Source organism: Salmo salar, chromosome 01 (assembly GCF_965601325.2).
Source record: "Salmo salar chromosome 01, fSalSal1, whole genome shotgun sequence".
NCBI lineage: Eukaryota > Metazoa > Chordata > Actinopteri > Salmoniformes > Salmonidae > Salmo > Salmo salar.
Window position 1 is genome coordinate 92,659,366 of NC_138291.1, and position 22,203 is coordinate 92,681,568.

Here is a 22,203-nt window from a genome sequence, read left to right on the forward strand (position 1 = left end):
CCTTGAAGGCCAACAGGTCACTGCGCAATAGCGAGCAGTAGTTTTCCCATGGTTTAGCTAGCTAGCTAGCTTTTGTTGTCGGCTAGTTTGCAGCAGCTGCAGCAGGTGTTCATAGGGCTAGGCGTCCCACTAGCGGGACAACTTCTGGTGAAACTGGAGGGCGCGCAATTCAAATAAATAATCATACAGATTATGGATATTAAACATTTAGGTACATGTAAGTGTCTTATATTGGCTGAAAGCTTAAATTCTTGTTAATCTATCTGCACTGTCAGATTTACTGTAGCTGTTACAGCGAAAACATGCGATTGTTTGAGGACGGCGCCCCACATCAAAATATTTTTCCACCGGCACAGGTTTTATAAATTCACAAATAGTGATTAAATATTCACTTACTTTTTGAAAATCTTCCTCTGATTTGTCATCCAAAGGGTCCCAGCTATAACATGTAGTGTCGTTTTGTTAGATAAAATCCTTCTTTATATCCCAAAATGTCTGTTTAGTTGGCGGCATCAATTTGCGTAATCCACTCGTTCAACATGCAGAGAAAGGAATCCGAAAATCTACCCCTAAACTTTGTTTCAACAAGTCAAAATACATTTCTATTTACTCCTCAGATACTATAATATTTGTTACGGAAAGAAGTATGTTCAATAGGAAACCGATTTTAGCAGGTGCGTCCTGTTTTCATGGCGCGTGCAAACACGAATTTCCAAGACTGTGTCCCTGTACTAAAACTGATATTTCTTATTCGTTTTTGAAGTTACAAGCCTGAAACCTTGAACATAGACTGCTGACACCCTGTGGAAGCCATAGGAATTGCATACAGGGAGCTAATTTTCAATATGACCTTATACTTGCCATTCTAAGAAGATGGTCTCTCTCTCAAAAAAATAATTCTGGTTGATTTTTCTTTGGATTTTCTCCTACCATATCTATGTATTATTCTCCTACATTATTGTAACATTTCTACAAACTTCAAAGTGTTTTCTTTCCAATGGTACCAATTATATGCATATCTTGGCTTCAGAACCTGAGCAACAGGCAGTTTACTTTGGGCACGTCTTTCAGGATGGAAATTGAAAAAAAAGGGCCCTAGCCCTAAGTTAACAAAGAGGATGTTGTTCCTAATTTGTTAGAATTTCCCTTTTCAATAATAACTTGCAACAAGAAGTTAAGTTTCAAATTATCATAATCTAATGAGTGGAACTGTGTTTTTTTTATTGCAGCCCACTTGCTGTTAGCCATCTCTTTGAAAATAACTTAAATAAACATTGTTGCATTTAAAGTGGAACTGACAGCATTTTAGCAACATGAAATCTTATTAAAATCTGTTAATATACATCCCCAGGAAGAATATGACACTTAAAAATATATATATAATTCTGACAAGCGACCAGTGGTCGTTTTCATTAATTATTATGTTTGGGAATTATGTATACAAAGGCATTTGGAAATTCTATAGCAATATAGAGTGGGAAAGTGGCAGTTGGTTTGGACAATTAATAGACAGTGCAGTAAATAAAACAGAATAAAAACATCTGTCTCGTCCAGGACCGGAGTCTACACAGACCGGTGCGCTATAGCCAAGGCACCCTGTGAGAAAAATACTATGTTTTGTTATATATATTTTTTAATGAGTTTTCAAATATTTTTACTCTCAAAATCACACTGTATTTTAATATATAAAAAAATACAAAAATGTGATGGTCTAAGTCCACAGCAATGCTTGCTTAAACCACATCAATCTGATCGGGTTGGCCAGAAAGGCCTGGCTCCCTAGTGGGTGGGCCTCTGTCCACCCAGGCCCATCAATGTCTACACTGATGCACTACACCTGATGCACTACACCTGATGCACTACACCTGATGCAAACAGTGCATTATGACAATTGCGCATCACAAATAGCCTACTAACCAACACTTCAGACTAAACTTTTTCAATACCTGGTTTACATACCCATTGTTAGCATTTACTGGTAGATATCATACATTGAAACCTCTTTTCTACCCTACCGGCTACCGATGTCATTCTTCTGTGAACTGCTCCATGCCAAAGCCAGTTGAGAGCTGCAGATGATATTCAGCTGAAAGTAGGCTACCGATGTATGTGAATATATTTCATGTGCTTTGCAATTGTGTAGGCTACTTTGTGAATGATTTCTCTATTGTACTACATAATTGATAAATCGTATACCTCCACTACACTACTTTGATATACATCAGTAGGGATTAAGAAGTGAGTATAAGCAATGCCTACTGAAAAATGTGGGTATTGCGTATACCCTCCACTACACCACTGCTCCTTTGTGCTTTACAAAAGGTGACTGAATCGAAGATAATAATTATGAGTTTTTTACTCTGCTCTCATGAACAAAAGATGAGTCCTCCCTGTCTGAGACCAAGTCAAGACCGAGTATCCGACACCGAGACAAGACCGAGTATCCGACACCGAGACAAGACCGAGTATCCGACACGAGACAAGACCGAGTATCCGACACCGAGACAAGACCGAGACACTCAATATGTGGTCTTGAGACTACAGTCCTAAGAAATGACCCGTAATTTATGACCTCTGACATCAAATATTTGACCCTTCCCATTATCATATAGGGACTGAGTACAGGGGTCACCACTAGGGTACTACAGTCCCAATAAATAACAGGTCAACCCTGTCTCATGTACCTCTCTCCTACAACCTTGTACCTAAACATCCTCACTAAAGTGACCCAACCATTTCTATCCCACCCATCCTCCATGTATTGTGTTCCTCTCCTGCCTAACCCTCTCTCCTCTTCAGTCCATCCAAACCAACCCAGCAGAATACAGTATGTGGTCTTTCCCACTGTCTGCAGAGAACAATGTTGACAAAAATATCAACAGCACAGATATTCACCTCTAGATATCCGCAGCTTCGGGTGTAGTTTCTCTGAGACTGTCCCAGTCAGGGAAAGTAATACATTTTTTTGTGTTCACACGCTACTATATCAGATTTGAAGATGTAGTCGCTGAAATCAATAACTGACTATGATTCATTTACATATCATATTTTAAGCTTGTATTGACAAATCAACAAATCAAACATTTAATGGTGTGTAAATGTAGTATTTAAAAAATATATGTTTTGCAGTGCAGTTTTTGGATTGATACTGTGCTTCTTATCAATAAAAACAATTGTTGGATTTCAAAATTATTGCATACATTTTTTGCCATAATTGTGAACAAAGATTCCGTGTTTTTAATCCATGGTTGTTGTCGAAACGCTGGGGAAAATACAAACTCCTCAAACAAGAGAAAGGGAAAAATTGACTTCTGATGCTCACTGGCCCTTTAAGTACGCTCGGTCTTTTCTGGCGTCCCTCGTCATCGACCCCTTTCACTGCGGCTCGAAAGCAGAGCGGACTGACCCGTTTCTGATCTAAATCACTGCTAGCGCTCATTGTGAGATACAGCAACCACTTCTGTAGGCTTTCTGAAACTGCCTAGACCTTTGCAAATGCAAGCAATTAAATGTGTGGTGGTCGGGGACGGGTAAGAATCTCATTGATTAACGTAGAGAATTTCCTCATTCTGTGTGTGTGTGTGTGTGTGTGTGTGTGTGTGTGTGTGTGTGTGTGTGTGTGTGCGTGTGCGCGCGCGTGCGTGAGACCAGCGATGCGGTCATGTTTGGGAGATGATTGTAATATAATGTGAGACGTCGGGATGTGTAAAATGTGGAGTTGTGTATTTTCACGCTGAGAAAACGCCCAGGCTGTAGCGATGCTATGGGAAACATACTCGCCTTGTAGGCCATCGGGAATCAGGCTTCATCAGTTCTGATGCGGGCTAAGGAATTTCTAGGCGTTGTTTTATAATCATTTCAATTTACAGCCCTTTCTTCCCATGTTTTATGAAGGAATCTATTCAGTTATTCCGTTTTTATTTTCTTTCAATCATTTACTACCATGTAAGCTACAGTATTTTGGAGTTGGTATGAAAAATGCGAGATGGTACAGCAGGTCTATGTAGATACAGCAGGTCTATGTAGTTACTACAGGAAGCATTGATCCTTTATCTGACTGATTTTGTCTTTAACTCCCCTAAGCCTAGGCTAAATGTTGATATCTACAGTGCCTTACTAATGCCAAATCCCGTTTGGAGGATTTGTGAAAACTAAGAGTTATTAATCAATCAGAGCATTAGCGTAATATATTAATATTTCATCTGTTAATCTGTAATTCCCAGAGCAACCCAGAATATACTTTTAGTGGCCTCCCTCCTTCTCCCCTCTTTCCCAGTTCCCTCATACTCCTTACCCCCAACCCAGCCAAGCAAACTCAATGACCCCAAATCTGTCTTATAATAACACTTAAACTATCAGTCTGTCTCACTACTGCTCCCTCCGTTCATCCACACACACTCATTCTTACGCAGACCATTGACCTCCTACCCTGCAAATCCACCATCAATCTGTTCATATCATTCTGATGTACTGGATACACAGACTCCTAGACACCGCTGTCACCAACCCTTCCTGTGTTGTGTGTTTGTCGATAACAGGGATGGGGTAGTAGGCGCGTGAGGGAGTCCCTCAGGCAAAGTGAAAATAAGCCAATATGTCTGTGTGATACATAACCTGAGAGAGAGACAGACAGCAGACATACACAAACTGAGTACCACCTACCTAGAAGTCTACCTACCTCAGCAGCTTTTTTTAGGGTCTCATTATTAGGCTTGTGTTTTCTCTAGCAGTGAGTAAAGCAAGTGTGTGTCTGTCTCTCTTTATTATTACAAAAATAACATTTAATTGAAGGGCTTTATTGGCATGGGAAACATGTTAACATTGCCAAAGCAAGTGAACTAGATAATAAACCATACAAATGAACAGTAAACATTACACTCACACAATTTCCAAAAGAATAAAGACATTACAAATGTCATATTATGTGCAAATAGTTAAAGTACAAAGGGGAAAATAAATATGGGTTGTATTTAGAATGGTGTTTGTTCTTAACTGGTTGCCCTCGAGGCAACAGGTCACAAATCTTGCTGCTGTGATGGCACACTGGTATTTCACCCAGTAGATATGGGAGTTTATCAAAATTGGGTTTGTTTTCAAATTCTTTGTGTAATCTGAGGGAAATATGTGTCTCTATTGTCATACATTTGGCAGGAGGTTAGGAAGTGCAGCTCAGTTTCCACCTCATTTTGTGGGCAGTGTGCACATAGCCTGTCTTATGTTGAGAGCCAGGTCTGCCTATGGCGGCCTTTCTCAATAGCAAGGCTATGCTCACTGAGTCTGTAAATAGTCAAAGCTTTCCTTAAGTTTGGGTCAGTCACAGTGGTCAGGTATTCTGCCACTGTGTACTCTCTGTTTAGGGCCAAATGGTATTCTAGTTTGCTCTGTTTTTCCAATGTGTCAAGTAATGATCTTTTACTTTTCCCATGATTTTTCTCTCAGGGCTGTGGGTAAGACCTGTTTGCTGATCAGCTACACCACCAATGCCTTCCCCGGAGAGTACATACCCACTGTGTGAGTACACACACAATGCATGGATGCAAGTCTGCTTGCCTCTATGTAGTGTTTTGTATTTTACATTTATACTATACATAGAGCTGTATTTTTGGTGTCTACTATTACACAGAGCTGTATTTTTGGTGTCTACTATTACACAGAGCTGTATTTTTGGTGTCTACTATTACACAGAGCTGTATTTTTGGTGTCTACTATTACACAGAGCTGTATTTTTTGTGTCTACTATTACACAGAGCTGTATGTTTGGTGTCTACTATTACACAGAGCTGTATTTTTGGTGTCTACTATTACACAGAGCTGTATGTTTGGTGTCTACTATTACACAGAGCTGTATGTTTGGTGTCTACTATTACACAGAGCTGTATGTTTGGTGTCTACTATTACACAGAGCTGTATGTTTGGTGTCTACTATTACACAGAGCTGTATGTTTGGTGTCTACGCTTAACACAGAGCTGTATTTTTGGTGTCTACTATTACACAGAGCTGTATGTTAGGCGTCTACGCTATACACAGAGCTGTATGTTAGGCGTCTACGCTATACACAGAGATGTATGTTAGGCGTCTACGCTATACACAGAGCTGTATGTTAGGCGTCTACGCTATACACAGAGCTGTATTTTAGGCGTCTACGCTATACACAGAGCTGTATTTTAGGCGTCTACGCTATACACAGAGCTGTATTTTAGGCGTCTACGCTATACACAGAGCTGTATTTTAGGCGTCTACGCTATACACAGAGCTGTATTTTAGGCGTCTACGCTATACACAGAGCTGTATTTTAGGCGTCTACGCTATACACAGAGCTGTATTTTAGGCGTCTACGCTATACACAGAGCTGTATTTTAGGCGTCTATGCTATACACAGAGCTGTATTTTAGGCGTCTATGCTATACACAGAGCTGTATTTTAGGTGTCTATGCTATACACAGAGCTGTATTTTAGGTGTCTATGCTATACACAGAGCTGTATTTTAGGTGTCTATGCTATACACAGAGGTGTATTTTAGGTCTATACGCAGAGCTGTATTTTAGGTGTCTACGCTATACACAAAGCTGGCACCCGGATATAAAGAGATGGTTTCCTCTCCCTGCAGCTTTGACAACTACTCTGCCAATGTGATGGTCGATGGGAAACCAGTGAATCTGGGTCTATGGGATACAGCAGGACAGGAAGACTACGACAGACTCCGACCACTGTCCTATCCACAGACGGTAACACACACACACACACAACATCTAACCCATTATCTTTCTGTGAAGGATTGATTTGCTATCTACTAATCGCAGAAGAGCTATTCTTCCAGTCTGTCCCATGAGTCAGGTGATTCCATGGTTGGTTGATCTCAGTGGTTTCACCCTAAGGTCTGTCTCTCTATGGTTCTCCCCAGGATGTGTTCTTGATATGCTTCTCCCTGGTCAGCCCGGCCTCCTTTGAGAACGTCCGAGCTAAGGTCAGTACTGAACCTTCCTGCTCACAGACACAGGAACAGGGGACCTGCCGAGCCTGACCTAAAGAAGCGCATCTATAGCTCTCCCTGGTTCATGTTCTGTAGCGACAGTCCTGATATAGAGAGAGTTTGGCCATTGTGGTTTCAACTCAAAAGTATTACGATGCTCTTAGATGACATCACACACATTTCTGTGTGCCAAACTCTCTCTGTATATGACTCTGGTTCAAAGTGATGATTCACTAAATTTGATTTGGTGTTTTTAAAGGATGTGTGAGATTTTTCAGCAGTGTCTAATGGTGTTTTATTCTATTTTACTGTGTTCTGCTATTCTGTTCTACACTATCCATAATAGTCCTATAAGCTGTCTATTTTCCTAGATCAGATTAGAGGTTTTATTTCTATAGCTCTGTTCTACCCAGCCTTGATCTCCATGTTTGACCTAATGACCTTTACCCTCTGTATGTGGCGTGTCTCAGTGGTACCCAGAGGTGAGACACCACTGCCCCAACACCCCCATCATCCTGGTGGGCACTAAGCTGGATCTGAGAGACGACAAGGACACCATGGAGAGGCTGAGGGACAAGAAGCTGTCCCCCATCACCTACCCCCAGGGCCTGGCCATGGCACGGGAGATAGGTCAGTCTGTGTGGATGTCTTTCCATCCATGCCCACATTCGGAACAGCTAATGTATTGGTATTTGTATTTATTATGGATCGCCATTAGGCAGCAGCTACTCTTCCTGGGATCCAGCAAAATTAAGGCACTTATACAATTTTAAAAACATTACAATACATTCACAGATTTCACAACACATTCTGTGCCCTCAGGCCCCTACTCCACCACTACCACATATCTACAATACAAAATACATGTGTACGTGTGTATAGTGCGTATGTTATCGTGTGTATGCATGTGTCTGTGCCTATGTTTGTTGCTTCAAAGTCCACGCTGTTCCATAAAGTGTATTTTTATCTGTTTATTAAATCACATTTTACTGCTTGCATCAGTTACTTGATGTGGAATAGAATACCATGTAGTCCTGGCTCTATGTAGTACTGTGCGCCTCCCATAGTCTGTTCTGGACATGGGAACTGTGAAGAGACCTCTTGTGGCATGTCTTGTAGGGTATGCATGGGTGTCTGAGCTGTGCGCCAGTAGCTCAAACAGACACCTTGGTGCATTCAACATGCTTCTACACCTGCATTGCTTGCTGTTTGGGGTTTTAGGCTGGGTTTCTGTACAGCACTTTGATATATCAGCTGATGTAAGAAGGGCTATATAAATACATTTGATTTGATTTTGATTTGATGTCAATACCTCTTATAAATACAAATGTGATGAAGTCACAGTAGTCCAAGTGGAACAAAACTTGGGACTGTAGGACCTGCCTTGTTGATAGTGTTGTTAAGAAGGTAGAGCAGCACTTTATTATGGACAGACTTTTCCCATCTTAGTTACTGTTGTATCAACATGTTTTGACCATGACAGTTTAAAATCCAGGGTTACTCCAAGCAGTTTAGTCACCTCAACTTGCTCAAATTCCACATTATTTATTACAAGATTTAGTTAAGGTTTAGTGAATGATTTGTCCCAAATACAATGCTTGACGTTTTTTATAAATATTTAGGACTAACTTATTCCTTGTCAACCACTCTGAAACTAACTGCAGCTCTTTGTTAAGTGTTACAGTAATTTCAGTCACTGTAGTAGCTGACGTGTATAGTGTTGAGTCATCCGCATACATAGACACAAAGCCGCATACATAATGACATGCCACTCAAAGCCAGTGGCATGTCATTAGTAAAGATTGAAAAAAGTAAGAGGCCTAGACAGCTGCCCTGGGGAATTCCTGATTCTACCTAGATTATGTTCAAATCAAATTGTATTGGTCACATACACGTGGTGAGCAGATGTTATTGCGAGTGTAGCGAAATGCTTGTGCTTCTAGTTCCGACAGTGCAGCAATATCTAACATTTCCACAACAAATACCTAATGGAATAAGGAATTGAATGGAATAAGAATATATAAATATATGGATGAGCGATGACCGAGCAGCATTAGCTAAGATGCAATAGATAATATAGAATACAGTATATACATATGAGATGAGTAATGCAAGATATGTAAACATTTAAGGTTACATTATTAAAGTGACTAGTGTTCCATATATTAAAGTGGCCATTTTTTTTAAGAAGCTTCTCCTATATGTTGGAGAGGCTTCCATTAAAAAACACCCTCTGTGTTCTGTTAAACAGGTAACTCTTTATCCACCATATAGCAGGGGGTGTAAAGCCATAAAACATACGTTTTTCCAGCAGCAGACTATGATCGATAATGTCAAAAGCCGCACTGAAGTCTAACAAAACAGCCCCCACAATATTTTCATCAATTTCTCTCAGCCAATCATCAGTCATTTGTGTAAGTGCTGTGCTTGTTGAATGTCCTTCCCTATTGTCAATTTGTTTACTGTAATATAGCATTGTATCTGGTCAAACTCCATTTTTTCGAAAACTTTCCTAAGGGTTGGTAACAGGCTGATTGGTTGGCTATTTGAACCAGTAAAGGGGGCTTTACTGTTCTTAGTTAACATAATTACTTATGCTTCCCTCCAGGCCTGGGGTACACACTTTCTAGTAGGCTTAAATTGAAAATATGGCAAATAGGAGTGGAAATATTGTCTGCTATTATCCTCTAATTTTCCCTCCGAGTTGTCAGACCCTGATGTTTTGTCATTGTTGATAGACAACAATAATTGTTTCACCTTTTCCACACTCACTTTACGGAATTCAAAATTACAATACTACAATTCTTTCATAGTTTGGTCAGATATACTTGGATGTATAGTGTCAACGTTTGTTGCTGGCATGTCTTTGCTAATCTTGCCAATGGAAGAAAAAAAACATTAAAGTAGTTGGCTTTATCAGTTGGTTTTGTGATGAATGAGCCATCTGATTCAATGAATGATGGAGCGGAGTTTGCCTTTTTTCCCAAAATGTAATTTAAGGTGCTCTAAAGCTTTTTACTATCATTCTTTGTCATTTATCTTTGTTTCACACTGTAGTTTCTTCTTTTTATTCAGTTTAGTCACAATTTCTCAATTTGCAATACGTTTGCCAATTGGCTGTGCAGCCAGACTTATTTGCCATTCCTTTAGCCTCATCTCTCTCAACCATACAATTTTTTAAAATTCCTCATCAATCCACATGGATTTTAGTTTTTACAGTCATTTTCTTTTTTACCTTTATTTAACTAGGCAAGTCAGTTAAGAGCAAATTCTTATTTTCAATGACGGCCTAGGGACAGTGGGTTAACTGCCTTGTTCAGGGGCAGAATGACAGATTTTTACCTTGTCAGATCGGGGATTCGATCTTGCAACCTTTCTTAATGGGTGGATGCTTATTAGTAACTGGAATAAGCAATTTTATAAATGTGTCTAGTGCAGCATCTGTTTGCTCCTCATTACACACCACGGACCAACAAATATTCTTCACATCAACAACATGGGAATCACTACACAAGTTATTGTATGACCTCTTATACCCAGCCTTTGGAACTTTGGTTTTCCTAGATATGGCTACTATATAGTGATCACTGTATCCAACAGATCTGGATACTGCTTTCAAGCAAATTTCTGCAGCATTAGTAAAGATCAATACATGTTGATTTCATTCCTGTGCTGTTTGTAACTACCCTGGTAGGTTGACTGATAACCTGAACCAAGTTGAGGCACTGGTTACAGTTTGAAGCTTGTTCTTGAGTGGGCAGCTTGATGAAAGCCAGTCAATATTTAAATCACCCAGAAAATATCTCTCTGTTTATATCACATACATTATCATTTCACACGTTATCCAGATACTGACTGTTAGCACTTGGTGGTCTATAGCTGCTTCCTACAAGAATGGACTTTAGGTGAGGCAGATGAACCTGTAGCCATATTACTTCAACAGTATTTAACATGAAATCCTCTCTATTCTTTACAGGAATGTGTTTCTGAATATAAACAGCAACACCCCCACCACTGGCATCTCTGTCTTTTCTGTCATTGTTAACCTTGTATTGCTACCACTGTATCATCAAAGAAACTAAGTGAGTTTCAGAGATAATCAGAATATGAATGTCATCTGTTAATAGCAAATTATTGATTTCAGCTACATATGTTAACATGGGCTATTTTGAGCACTTTTCTTCTGGGATGCTTCCTTGTTATCATTGCTTTACTGGGAAGCTTAGCAGAAGTAGATATGCTTATGTTATTTATGTTAGTGCAGGGTGAGCTGCACATAGTGGACGTCCTACTAGGGCACACCGCCTCAGTGCTAACAGTATAAATCTGGTTCATAGGAACATGATTACAGCATACAATAGCTGTAGGATTAGCAGAGGCATTCAAGGCAGTTAGAGGGACATAAATTACGTTACTTACATTGCGTCTACCAACACCACTAGTATAATGTACATTTGCTGAAGCATTATGACAACTCACCATCACAATGGTAGGGATTACCTGAGCTGGGCTTGGGCCATTGATAAGTCATTGTCTCAACGCAGCCCTTATAAAACGTGTTTTGTTTCCAGAAGGTATCGAAATTGTCAACAAACGTTACACCCATTTGAGCTGCAATAATCACGTAGCCAGTTGTGAAGAGAAAGAACCCTGCAAAAGCGTTCATGCCACAATTCATTGAGGGCACAGGGCCAGTTATGATGGGTATTTCTTTAGTGTCTAGCAGAGAGTCAATCAGCTCTTTAAAATCCAGTTTCAACTGTTCAGAGCTGTCCTTCATAATGTCATTAAAACCCACATGGACTACGATAGATTCAATTTGCCCTGATGTAGTACATTCGGGAGCAGCTTAGTAATGTAATTTACTCGAGCTCCGGGATAGGAACAGTCACATTTCTTACCATGGAGCTGCCCAAAATCACGGCTGGCGAGAAGGACGAGGAAATCCGCCCACTCTCATGCTTCACAGGATGGTGCAGGCCTTCGACAGATGGAGATGCCCACTCAATTCAGAGCAGGGACGGAAGGTTGCCAACGTCGACTTTGAAATCGTAGGAGTGGGCACTGCGGCCGCAGACACCGGTACTCCCAGCGATGAAGGTGCAGGAAGATCAAGCTCCTGGACGGCGAAACAATTCATTATTTGTATCCGCTCCGGACCTCTCGGTGGGTGTAGACTGCTTTGTGGGAGGCAGCTGTCTTTAGCTTCCACGACTCGTGACATGCGACCATCGTTGATTGCCTTGCTCCTCTTGCTGTGCTCCTTCAACTTGACTATAAGATGGAGGAGCTCCGGGCAACACCTGCCAGTCGGATAATGACAAACGACAAGGCGGAGATGCATCCAACAAGCGCAAACGCCATCCAGCCACCAGCGTAGAAAAGGTAATCATTCCACTCTGAGTTTTCCTCAGTTTCTTACGTGGGCTGGCGATATGCGTGATCAAGGAAGCCACCTCAAGCCTATAATCCTTGGCAAGCAAACAATTGCCGCATTGTAACTCTGAGTGATCCGGTTTGTCCTGAAACAAAGCGTAGACCGAGGGCTCCATTGGAAAACTCATCTGGGACTAACTTTGTTAGCTTGATGGCTAGCAGCTTAGCGGCTCTGTCAAGCAGTCTTCAACCTGTCTGTTAAGCGGGATTCCGGGACAAGAAATAGCAGTCCTAGCTGTTAAAAGCTAACCGTGTTGCGGAATCCACACTAAAACAGGTTCAGTATTTATATTTAACGAATATTGGTTATGTTTTAGTCAAATATAACAAACCAAGTATTTCCAGCATGCAGTGTTCAGCTGCGCACTCTGACGTCACATTCGGTGTGATGATTTGGGGTCTTGGCAGATTTGGATTTGGTTAATATGCTATGCTATAGTGCAGGGGTACTCAACTACTATTTGAGAAGGTCCAATGACACAAATGTCCTAGGTGGCAAATGTCCGGATGGATATCGTCCTTTATCGGCGCTGTGGTACAGCGTAGTAACAAACCTAGTCGTCTACGACTTAGGAAACATGTTGTTATATAAAATGTACATTAAATACGTTAAATGAGACTAAGAACTTGAATTAATTTCAACTTCTTTCGAATGAAAATGTGCAACATTGCTGAAGAACAAAAGTGGTTGCATAATTGTCTAGGCAAAAAGTGCAGTGTGAACCATTGTACATGGGTCTTGAATTAACTTACATTTTTTGTTAATTAAAGTGCATGTTTTCTGAAGAACAAAGGAGAGTTGAACAAAAATAACTATCTGAATGCACAGAATGTTACTGTGGGCTATTCATGTATAATTCACTCTGTCTCTTGCCAAAGCTTTGAACTTTGGCACAAATGGTGTGAGAGCAACTCTGAGACACTGGTGCAGGTGTTCATTGGGGAGCCTGGTGCGGTATTTGTTAATTGTGGAGAAGGCTGATTCACAGCTGTATGTGGAGCCAGACACATTCAGGATGTATAGTGCCAGTATCTTGAGAACAGGGACATCAGCTGCAGGCACCGTCTTTCCCCAGAAAGTGACAGGATAACAATCACCAGCCTGCTCCTTTAAAGACAGTTTCTTGCAGCTTAATCCACTCAATTTCAGTGATGTAACATCTACCCATCTGAAGATCTGTTTGGCTTCTTCTGACAACTTTGTCACATTTGTGACCAAGAAGGGTTCTGGATGAGCAGCAGCAGTTCTCTTCCAACAGCGAAGTCATCAAAGCGTGCCTTGAAGTTATCCATCAGCTTCTGGATGAAATATACATGGTTGGAAACCTCTGTCTCCTGGAAAGCCCGGACTGCTGTCATCATATCACACACTGTGTTGTCCCGTCCCTGCAGCTTAACATTCAGTTGATTAAGGTGTGATGTAATGTCTGTCAAAAATGCAACTGTTTCCATCTTCATCTTCCAAAAACTCAAACTGAGTTGCCTTGTCACTCTTTTGCTCTGATTCAATAAAAAGCTTTGATTTTCTCCTGAATGCCCCAAAAGTGTTCCAAAACCATGCTTTTGCTGAGCCATCTGACATTGTTGTGCAGTAGTAAGTCAACTGGCATTGGCCTCTGTCAGAATGCCTCGGGCGACGTTGTAGGGATGATGTTGCTCTCAAAAATTTGATCAGTTTCATTGTCGTCATGACCTCAGAATACTATTTTCCCAGACTGGCACACAGGACAGATTGATGGAGGATGCAGTGACATGATGTCAGGGTGGTCCTCTTTCAAACGTGCAACCAGTCCCCTCCCTCTTCCTGTCATGGCTGGAGCTCCATCTGTGGTGGTGGAGACCACAGACTTCAGATCTATCCGCCTTTTTGTCAGCATCCCTTTGATGACCTCATGGATATCCTCTCCCTGTGAGTGTGCTTCTCGATGTGTTAAGCCCAACAGCTCCTCACAGAATTCCTTCTTTGTTTCATTATAACACCTGACAAACACCAGAAGCTGGGCATTATCAGTGTTATCTGTTGATTTCATCCAGAGATAATGAAATGCATGTTGCATTCTGAATGGCCGCATCAAATGGTGAAGTTAAATCTTCAGCTAATATTTCAGTTCTCCTCATTGCTGTGAATCTGACAGCGCGATCTGTTTGATCTTTTCTCTGAGCTCATCCTTTTTGTTCACCTTCAAGGAAGGTGTCAGCATCTTCACACATGCATCCTTTTACCATCTCAGCGTCTGAGAAAGTTTTTGTTTTCCCAAAACCCAAGCTATCCTCAGTGAACATTCCATTGCACATTGTTAGTCTGTCAGGGAATTGACAAGGACTTTGGTGGACCTTTTTCATATTGGGATTTGAGTTGGTTAATCTGGTTTGTTCTCACGTGTGTGTGTGTGTGTGTGTGTGTAGGGGATACATCTGATCGAATTTACTATGCCTGGTGTCATAATGGTGCCTAACATTGGCACTTTTCACGAGTTATGGACTTGCTGCATATCAGGCACATTGGTTTTGTGCTAGTTGCAGGGAGAATGAATTAAAAACTGTTCAGTCCGGTCGTTTTTAATACACAGTTTTTAGTGATTAAATATATTTTTTTTTAAAGCCATATAAACAAAGAAAGAGAGTAGTTACCAGTATATCTGTGATATTAACAGTTGAACTGCGGTCACATCTTTCTGTTTCTTTCTGCCTGCTTGTCCCAAGGTTCCGCGAAGGTTATTTGGATTGATGTGATTGGGTAAGACGGGGCCTCTTGTATTTGCATATAACCACGCTATTGAATTAGACGGGGCACTTGTAGAGGTGGGCGTTGCTTCATGAGAGCGAGAGAGGCTGCTGCGCCTGTTTTTTTTTATTTTAAAGCTGTCTAACGAGGCACACCTGTTAATTGAAATGCATTCCAGGTGACTACCTACTACTGTACCTAATGACGCTGGTTGACAAAATACCAAGTGTGCAAAGCTGTCATCTTAGCAAAGGGTGGCTACTTTGAAGAATCTCAAATATATTTTGATTTAACACTTTTTCAGTTACTACATGATTCCATATGTGTTATTTCATAGTTTGGATGTCTTCACTATTATTCTACAATAAAGTAGGTGTGTCCAAACTTTTCACTGGTACTGTATATTTAATAAATTACAGCGTTTTCACAAATGTGATGATATAATCGTGAAGCCCATTCAGAAGATTAGGGGATATGATATGGAAGTATAGCGGAAGGGGAGGTTACTTTCACAGGGTATTGCCCCAAACAGCAAGTGACCCTCTGTGCTTGATGTCATATTTCTGAGTCTGTACCTTTTTTTTAAAGGGATAGTGCGAGATTTTGGCAATTAAGCCCTTCATCTATTTACTAAGTTTCAGATGAAGTAATTGATAAAATACTTAATTTGATTCTAGATGTGTAATAAAGATGTTTGTTTGTTTGTGTGTGGTGGTCAGGTGCTGTGAAGTACCTGGAGTGCTCGGCCCTGACCCAGCGAGGGTTGAAGACGGTATTTGACGAGGCCATCCGTGCTGTGCTGTGCCCCCCACCCGTCAAGAAGAGGGGCAAGAGGTGCACAGTGTTCTGAGGGTTCTTATTGTTCCAGGATAAACCTCCAACATAGTGGCCATTGTCATGACGATACATCTGGTACACTAAAACATCACCATAACAATCACTACTTCTCTTCGGGACAAGTCCTATCTTGAAACACCACGTAACGGCGATTTAACTGCCGTTTGTGTAAATCATGGATTCATGTCAATGGAATATTTGATCTCAAGATAGGATTTAGCCCTAAGAGAAATAAATACTGGACTTTTTTTACAATAGGAAAACCATTTGATCAGGTGTAAAGATGTGTCGTCAAGTTGCCATTTGTTTGTTTTACACAGAGGAAAGCACTCCTCTGTGGACAGTTCAGGTGTCTACTCTCACTCATACAACCCTGCTCCCTCTCAGTCTTGTTAGCTTGAGTTGATACAGGACTCAAAACAGTCTGTACTGTGAATCTGTTGCTCTGGGTTGAAGTTGCCCTAAGGTACAGATCTAGGATCAGCGTTCCCGCCTCAAGTCCTAAACTTGACCATTACAGGGGAAAAAACACATGACCTTCTTCAGTGATTAGGGGCAATTTCACCCTACTCTGTGAAGTGAATAATGTGACAAACAGACAAGCATGACAAACATGGGAGCTGTACAACCTGGCTACCTGAGGAATGCCTCTGATGGAGGTGCTTGCATTGGTTTAAACCAATCTGTCTTCATTTTCCAATTATTTTAATCTACTCATGCATGTCACTGTATGTGTGAGAGAGTAAAGTTTCAAGCAGTGTCACGTTTCTGGTACTATTACTGTATTGTAGTGATAGACAAGACTTTGCTACAAACTGTTGACTCAACAAAAGGGAAATGGATGATCACAACCATGGTCTGTTTTATGTGTTACACAACCTAAGTCTAGTGATAATGTACAAAATAATATTTAGAGGAGGAATGCATTATGGATATATCTATTTCTTATGGACCAGAATATTTAGCTCTTTAATTCCAAAAGAAAAGGATAATACTAACCAGGTTTCCATCCAACCTTTTTAGTGGAAACACTTTCATGTGCAAATATTGCTATATTAACCATCATATGGAATACCCGCACTGCATCTGCAAACTGTTGGCTTGAGCGCACATGCCCATACCAGAGTGGGCACATTTGCTATTTAACAAAATGTTTTTGAGTTGAATGCAATGGACTTGTATTCATTTTATTCGGTACATGGGAGTTTAACCGCAAAAGTCAATTTTATGTGCCCTACGTCATCACACACAGACTTTTATCTACAAGTCAATTTGATTGAAACACATCTCTGGTGGGAAACTGCACATTTCTTTTAAGTGGATTTTAGAATGTGTGCATAAAAATCTGCCGCCATTTGGATGGAAACCTAGCTAGTAATTCACTTTTAATCTAGAGGTCTCATACCACAAAACAATGTAATTAATTAACGAGTGTGTTTCTGTGGTTGTTGTAGACCTGCAGTATAAATGTTTCTGCCCCTCTGGTGGTGAGATACAGGATTGCATTCTTCTGTCATCAAATCAAATTGTATTTGTCACATGCGCTGAATACAACGGTTGTGGACCTTACCGTGAAATGCTTACAAGCCCTTAACCAATGCAGTTTTAAGAAAATAGAGTTAAGAACATATTTACTAAATAAACTAAAGTAAAAAGTGTAACACAATAAAATTACAATAACGAGGCTATATACAGGGGGTACCGGTACCGCGTCAATGTGCGGGGGTACGGGTTAGTTGAGGTCATTTGTACATGTAGGTAGGGGTAAAGTGAATATGCATAGATAATAAACTGCAAGTAGCAGCAGTGTAAAAAATAAAAGGGGTGGGGGGTCAATGCAAATAGTCCAGGTGGCCATTTTGATGACTTGTGTGTTATGGCTTGGGGGTAGAAGCTGTTAAGGAGCCTTTTGGACTTAGACTTGGTGCTCCGGTACCACTTGCCGGGCGGTAGCAGAGAGAACAGTCTATGACTTGGGTGACTGGAGTCTTTGACAATTTTTTGGGGCCTTCCTCTGACACTGCCCAGTATATAGGTCCTGGGTGGCAGGAAGCTTGGTCCCAGTGATGTACTGGGCCATACGCACTACCCTCTGTAGTGTTTTATGCTCGAATGCCGAGCAGTTGCCATACCAGGAGGTGATGCAAATGGTCAGGATGCTTTTGTAGAACTTTTGAAAGATCTGGGGACCCATGACAAATCATTTCAGTCTCCTGAGAGGGGAAAAGCTGTTGTCGTGCCCTCTTCACAACTTTCTTGGTTTGTTTGGAACATGATAGTTTGTTGCTGATGTGGACACCAAGGAACTTGAAACTCTCGACCCGCTCCACTACAGCCCCGTCGATGTGAATGGGGGTGTGTTTGGCCCTCCTTTTCCTATAGTCCACGATCAACTCCTTTGTCTTGTTTACGTTTTGGGAGAAGTTGTTGTCCTGGCACCACACTGCCAGGTCTCTGACCTCCTCCCTAGAGGCTGTCTCATCGTTGTCGGTTATCAGGCCTACCACCGTTGTGTCGTCAACAACCTTAATGATGGTGTTGGAGTCGTGCTTGACCACGCAGTTGTGGGTGAACAGGGAGTACAGGAGGAGACTAAGCACGCACCCCTGAGGGGCCCCCGTGTTGAGGATCAGTGTGGTAGATGTGGTGTTTCCTACCCTTACTACCTGGAGGTGGCCCGTCAGGACATCCAGATGCAGATGGAGGTGTTTAGTCCCAGGGTCCTTAGCTTAGTGATGAGCTTTGTGGGCATTATGGTGTTGAACGCTGAGCTGTAGTCAATGAACAGCATTCTTACATAGGTGTTCCTTTTGTCCAGGTGGGATTCAATCTTAGTCCTGTATTGACACTTTGCTGTTTGATGGTTTGTCTGAGGGCATAGTAGGATATTTTTATACACGTCCGGATTAGTGTCCCGCTCCTCTAGCCTTTAGTTCGGTGCGGATGTTGCCTGTAATCCATGGCTTCTGGTTGGGATATGTGCATACGGTCACTGTGGGGACGACGTCGTCAATGCACTTCTTGATAAAGCCGGTGATTGAGGTGGTATATTCCTCAATGCCGTTGGATGAATCCTGGAACGTATTCCAGTCTGTGCTAGCAAAACCAGTCCTGTAGCATTATTATTTTATTTCAGCTTTTATTTAACCAGGTAGGCCAGTTGAGAACAAGTTCTCATTTACAACTGCGACCTGGCCAAGATCAAGCAAAGCGGTGCGACACAAACAACAACAGAGTTACACATGGGATAAACAAACATGGTCAATAACACAAATGCAAATGTAGTAAGATTAGGGAGGTAAGGCAATATATAGGCCGTAGTGGTGAAATAATTACAATTTAGCATTTAAACACTGGAGTGATAGATGTGCAGAAGATGCATGTGCGAATAGAGATACTGGGGTGCAAAAGAGCAACAACAAAAAATACCAATATGGGGGTGAGGTAGTTGGGTGGGCTATTTACAGATGGGCTGTGCACAGGTGCAAGGATCGGTAAGCTGCTCTGACAACTGATGCTTAAAGCTAGTGAGGGAGATGTAAGTCTCCAGCTTCAGTGATTTTGCCATTTCAATCCAGTCATTGGAAGCAGAGAACTGGAACGAAAGGCGGCCAAAGTATGGCTATGGCTTTGGCTTTGGGGATGACCTGTGAAATATACCTGCTGGAGCGCATGCTACGGGTGAGTGCTGCTATGGTGACCAGTGAGCTGAGATAAGGCGGGGCTTTACCTAGCAAAGACTTGTTGATGACCTGGAGCCAATGGGTTTGGCTACGAATATGAAGCGAGGGCCAGCCAACGAGAGCATACAGGTCGCAGTGGTGGGTAGTATATGGGGCTTTGATGACAAAACGGATGGCACTGTGGTAGACTACATCCAGTTTGCTGGGTAGAGTGTTGGAGGCTATTTTGTAAATGATATCGTCAAAGTCAAGGATCGGTAGGATAGTCAGTTTTACGAGGGTATGTTTGGCAGCATGAGTGAAGGATGCTTTGTTGTGAAATAGGAAGCTGATTCTAGATTTAATTTTGGATTGGAGATGCTTAATGTGAGTCTGGAAGGAGAGTTTACAGTCTAACCAGACACCTAGAATATGTGGACAACTACAAATACCTAAGTCAGAACCGTCCAGAGTGGTGACGATAGACGGGTGGGCGGGTGTTGGCAGCGATCGGTTGAAGAGCATGCATTTAGTTTTACTTGCATTTAAGAGCAGTTGGAGGCCATGGAAGGAGTGTTGTATGGCATTGAAGCTCGACTGGAGGTTTGTTAACACTGTCCAAAGTAGGGCCAGAAGTATACAGAATGGCGTCATCTGCGTAGAGGTGGATCAGAGAATAACCAGCAGCAAGAGCAACATCATTGATGTATACAGAGAAAAGAGTCGGCTTGAGCATCCATGTCATCTGACCACTTCCGTAATGAGCGAGTCACTGGTACTTCCTGCTTTAGCTTTTGCTTGTAAGCAGCAATCAGGAGGATATAATTATGGTCAGATTTGCCAAATGGAGGCCGAGGGAGAGCTTTGTACTCGTCCCTTTGTGTGGAGTAAAGATGGTCTTGATTTTTTTTACGCTGGTTGCATTTGTGACATGCTGGTAGAAATGAGGTAAAACTGATTTAAGTTTGCCTGTCACTAGGAGCGGCACTTCTGGATGAGCATTTTTTAGTTTGCTTATGGCATTTTACAGCTCGTTGAGTGCGGTCTTCGTGCCAGCATCGATTTGTGGTGGTAAATAGACGGCTATATAGATGAGAACTCTCTTGGTAGATAATTTGGTCTGCAGTTTATCATGAGGTACTCTACCTCAGGCAAGCAATACCTCGAGACTTCCTTTATTATTAGACATTGCGCACAAGCTGTTATTGACAAATAGGCACACACCACCACCCCTTGTCTTACCGGACTTGGCTGTTCTGTCCTACCGATGCATGGAAAACTCAGCCAACTATATTATCCGTGTCGTTGTTCAGCCACGACTCTGTGAAACATAAGATATTACAGTGTTTAATGTTCTGTTGGTAGGATAGTCAATAGCGGAGCTGATCCAGTTTATTCTCCAGTGATTGCACATTGGCAAATTTAACGGAGGTTGGAGGCGGGATACACACAGGCCGACGAATTCTTACAAGGCACCCGGATCTGCGTCCCCTGTATCCGTCTTTTCTTCATGCGAATGACAGGGATTTGGGCCTGGTCCGGGAGCAAAAGTATATCTTTCGCGTCAGACTTATTCAAGAAAAAATCTTCATCCAGTTTGAGGTGAGTAATCGCTGTTCTGATATCCATAAGCTCTTTTCGGTCATAAGAGACGGTAGCAGCAACATTATGTACAAAATAAGTTAAAAACATTGCACAAAAACACAAAATAGCAGAATTGGTTAGGAGCCCGTAAAACGGAAGCTATCCCCTCGGCACCATTATTATTTGTCATAAAAATGTTGTTTGGCATCATAACTGTCTGGTTGAATAATGAGTGTCTGGTCCTGTCCAAGTTGTCAATACTGCCTCTGGGTAGACATTTTTCCTCAGACACAGATCTAGGAGCAGCTAACCATTCCTCAGTCATAACTTCATCCAATTCCTCAATGCTGTAGATCAGAATTCTGAAAAGGTACTAAATACTACTGCACAGATATGAACTGGTGATTCACACCCATTGTTATTAAGAAAGCTTTTTTTAATGCACTGGCAATGAGATGACTTATTTAATTGTTTTTGTGACTTCACATGTCAGTGTTGTGAAATATTTACATTTTGTATAATAAATACAAATGTATATGCAACAAGTATTAGTGTCAAGTGATTTGAAGTGTACTATTGTGTTTAATTAATTTAATCATTCTTTGTGATATATATGTGTGGGTTTTAATTTTTTTGCAAGAAACCACGTCTCCTGTTCCCAGACCAATGTGATTGTTTTGAATGCATTCTGTCATGATACAAATGTGTAAAGATCAAGTCTGGTTAATTTGCATACGTACAGTTTTCTGATTTTGAAGAATGGAGGCAGGACTCCAGTCCAAATACTCCTGTCTTCCCCATTCACAGCCACCCCTGGTAGACCAATCACAATCACAGCGGTCTCTTCCTTGCCTCTGTCCAACACCACACCTTGTAAAGGTATGAGTACACCTACTTAACCAGGAAATATTCCCATTTATAAGCACAGACACTCCTAGAGAAACAGAAAGTATCTCTTTATACTCAGCTGCTCAGTCTGGTAGTGTCA

The 22,203-nt window shown here is 41.5% G+C and overlaps 1 protein-coding gene across 3 annotated transcripts; it reads left to right on the forward strand.

Annotated features, from left to right (window-relative positions):
* The first annotated feature begins 3,357 nt into the window (after window positions 1–3,357).
* LOC106610298 (ras-related C3 botulinum toxin substrate 3) lies at window positions 3,358–21,760 on the forward strand. 3 transcript variants are annotated; one of them, XM_045724415.2, is made up of 6 exons: window positions 3,358–3,530; window positions 5,440–5,511; window positions 6,609–6,726; window positions 6,903–6,965; window positions 7,442–7,605; window positions 15,852–21,760. In XM_045724415.2, the coding sequence occupies exons 1-6, from the start codon at window positions 3,496–3,498 to the stop codon at window positions 15,910–15,912; spliced, it is 513 nt and encodes a 170-aa protein (XP_045580371.1). In that variant the 5' UTR covers window positions 3,358–3,495; the 3' UTR covers window positions 15,913–21,760. The 3 variants fall into 3 exon arrangements, with proteins under 3 accessions (XP_045580371.1, XP_014065053.1, XP_045580366.1); XM_014209578.3 differs by having other exon boundaries at window positions 7,442–7,601; XM_045724410.2 differs by lacking the exon at window positions 15,852–21,760 and having other exon boundaries at window positions 7,442–15,519.
* Window positions 21,761–22,203: the final 443 nt, after the last annotated feature.

What these genes read in the sequence shown, in the direction of transcription:
- LOC106610298 (XM_045724410.2), top strand. Translation starts at nt 3,496, where the DNA reads ATGCAAGCAATTAAATGTGTGGTGGTCGGGGACGG. An exon ending in CACTGTCCTATCCACAGACG is followed by an intron (nt 6,727 to 6,902) that starts GTAACACACACA and finishes GGTTCTCCCCAG; the next exon opens with GATGTGTTCTTGATATGCTT. An exon ending in TTGAGAACGTCCGAGCTAAG is followed by an intron (nt 6,966 to 7,441) that starts GTCAGTACTGAA and finishes GGCGTGTCTCAG; the next exon opens with TGGTACCCAGAGGTGAGACA.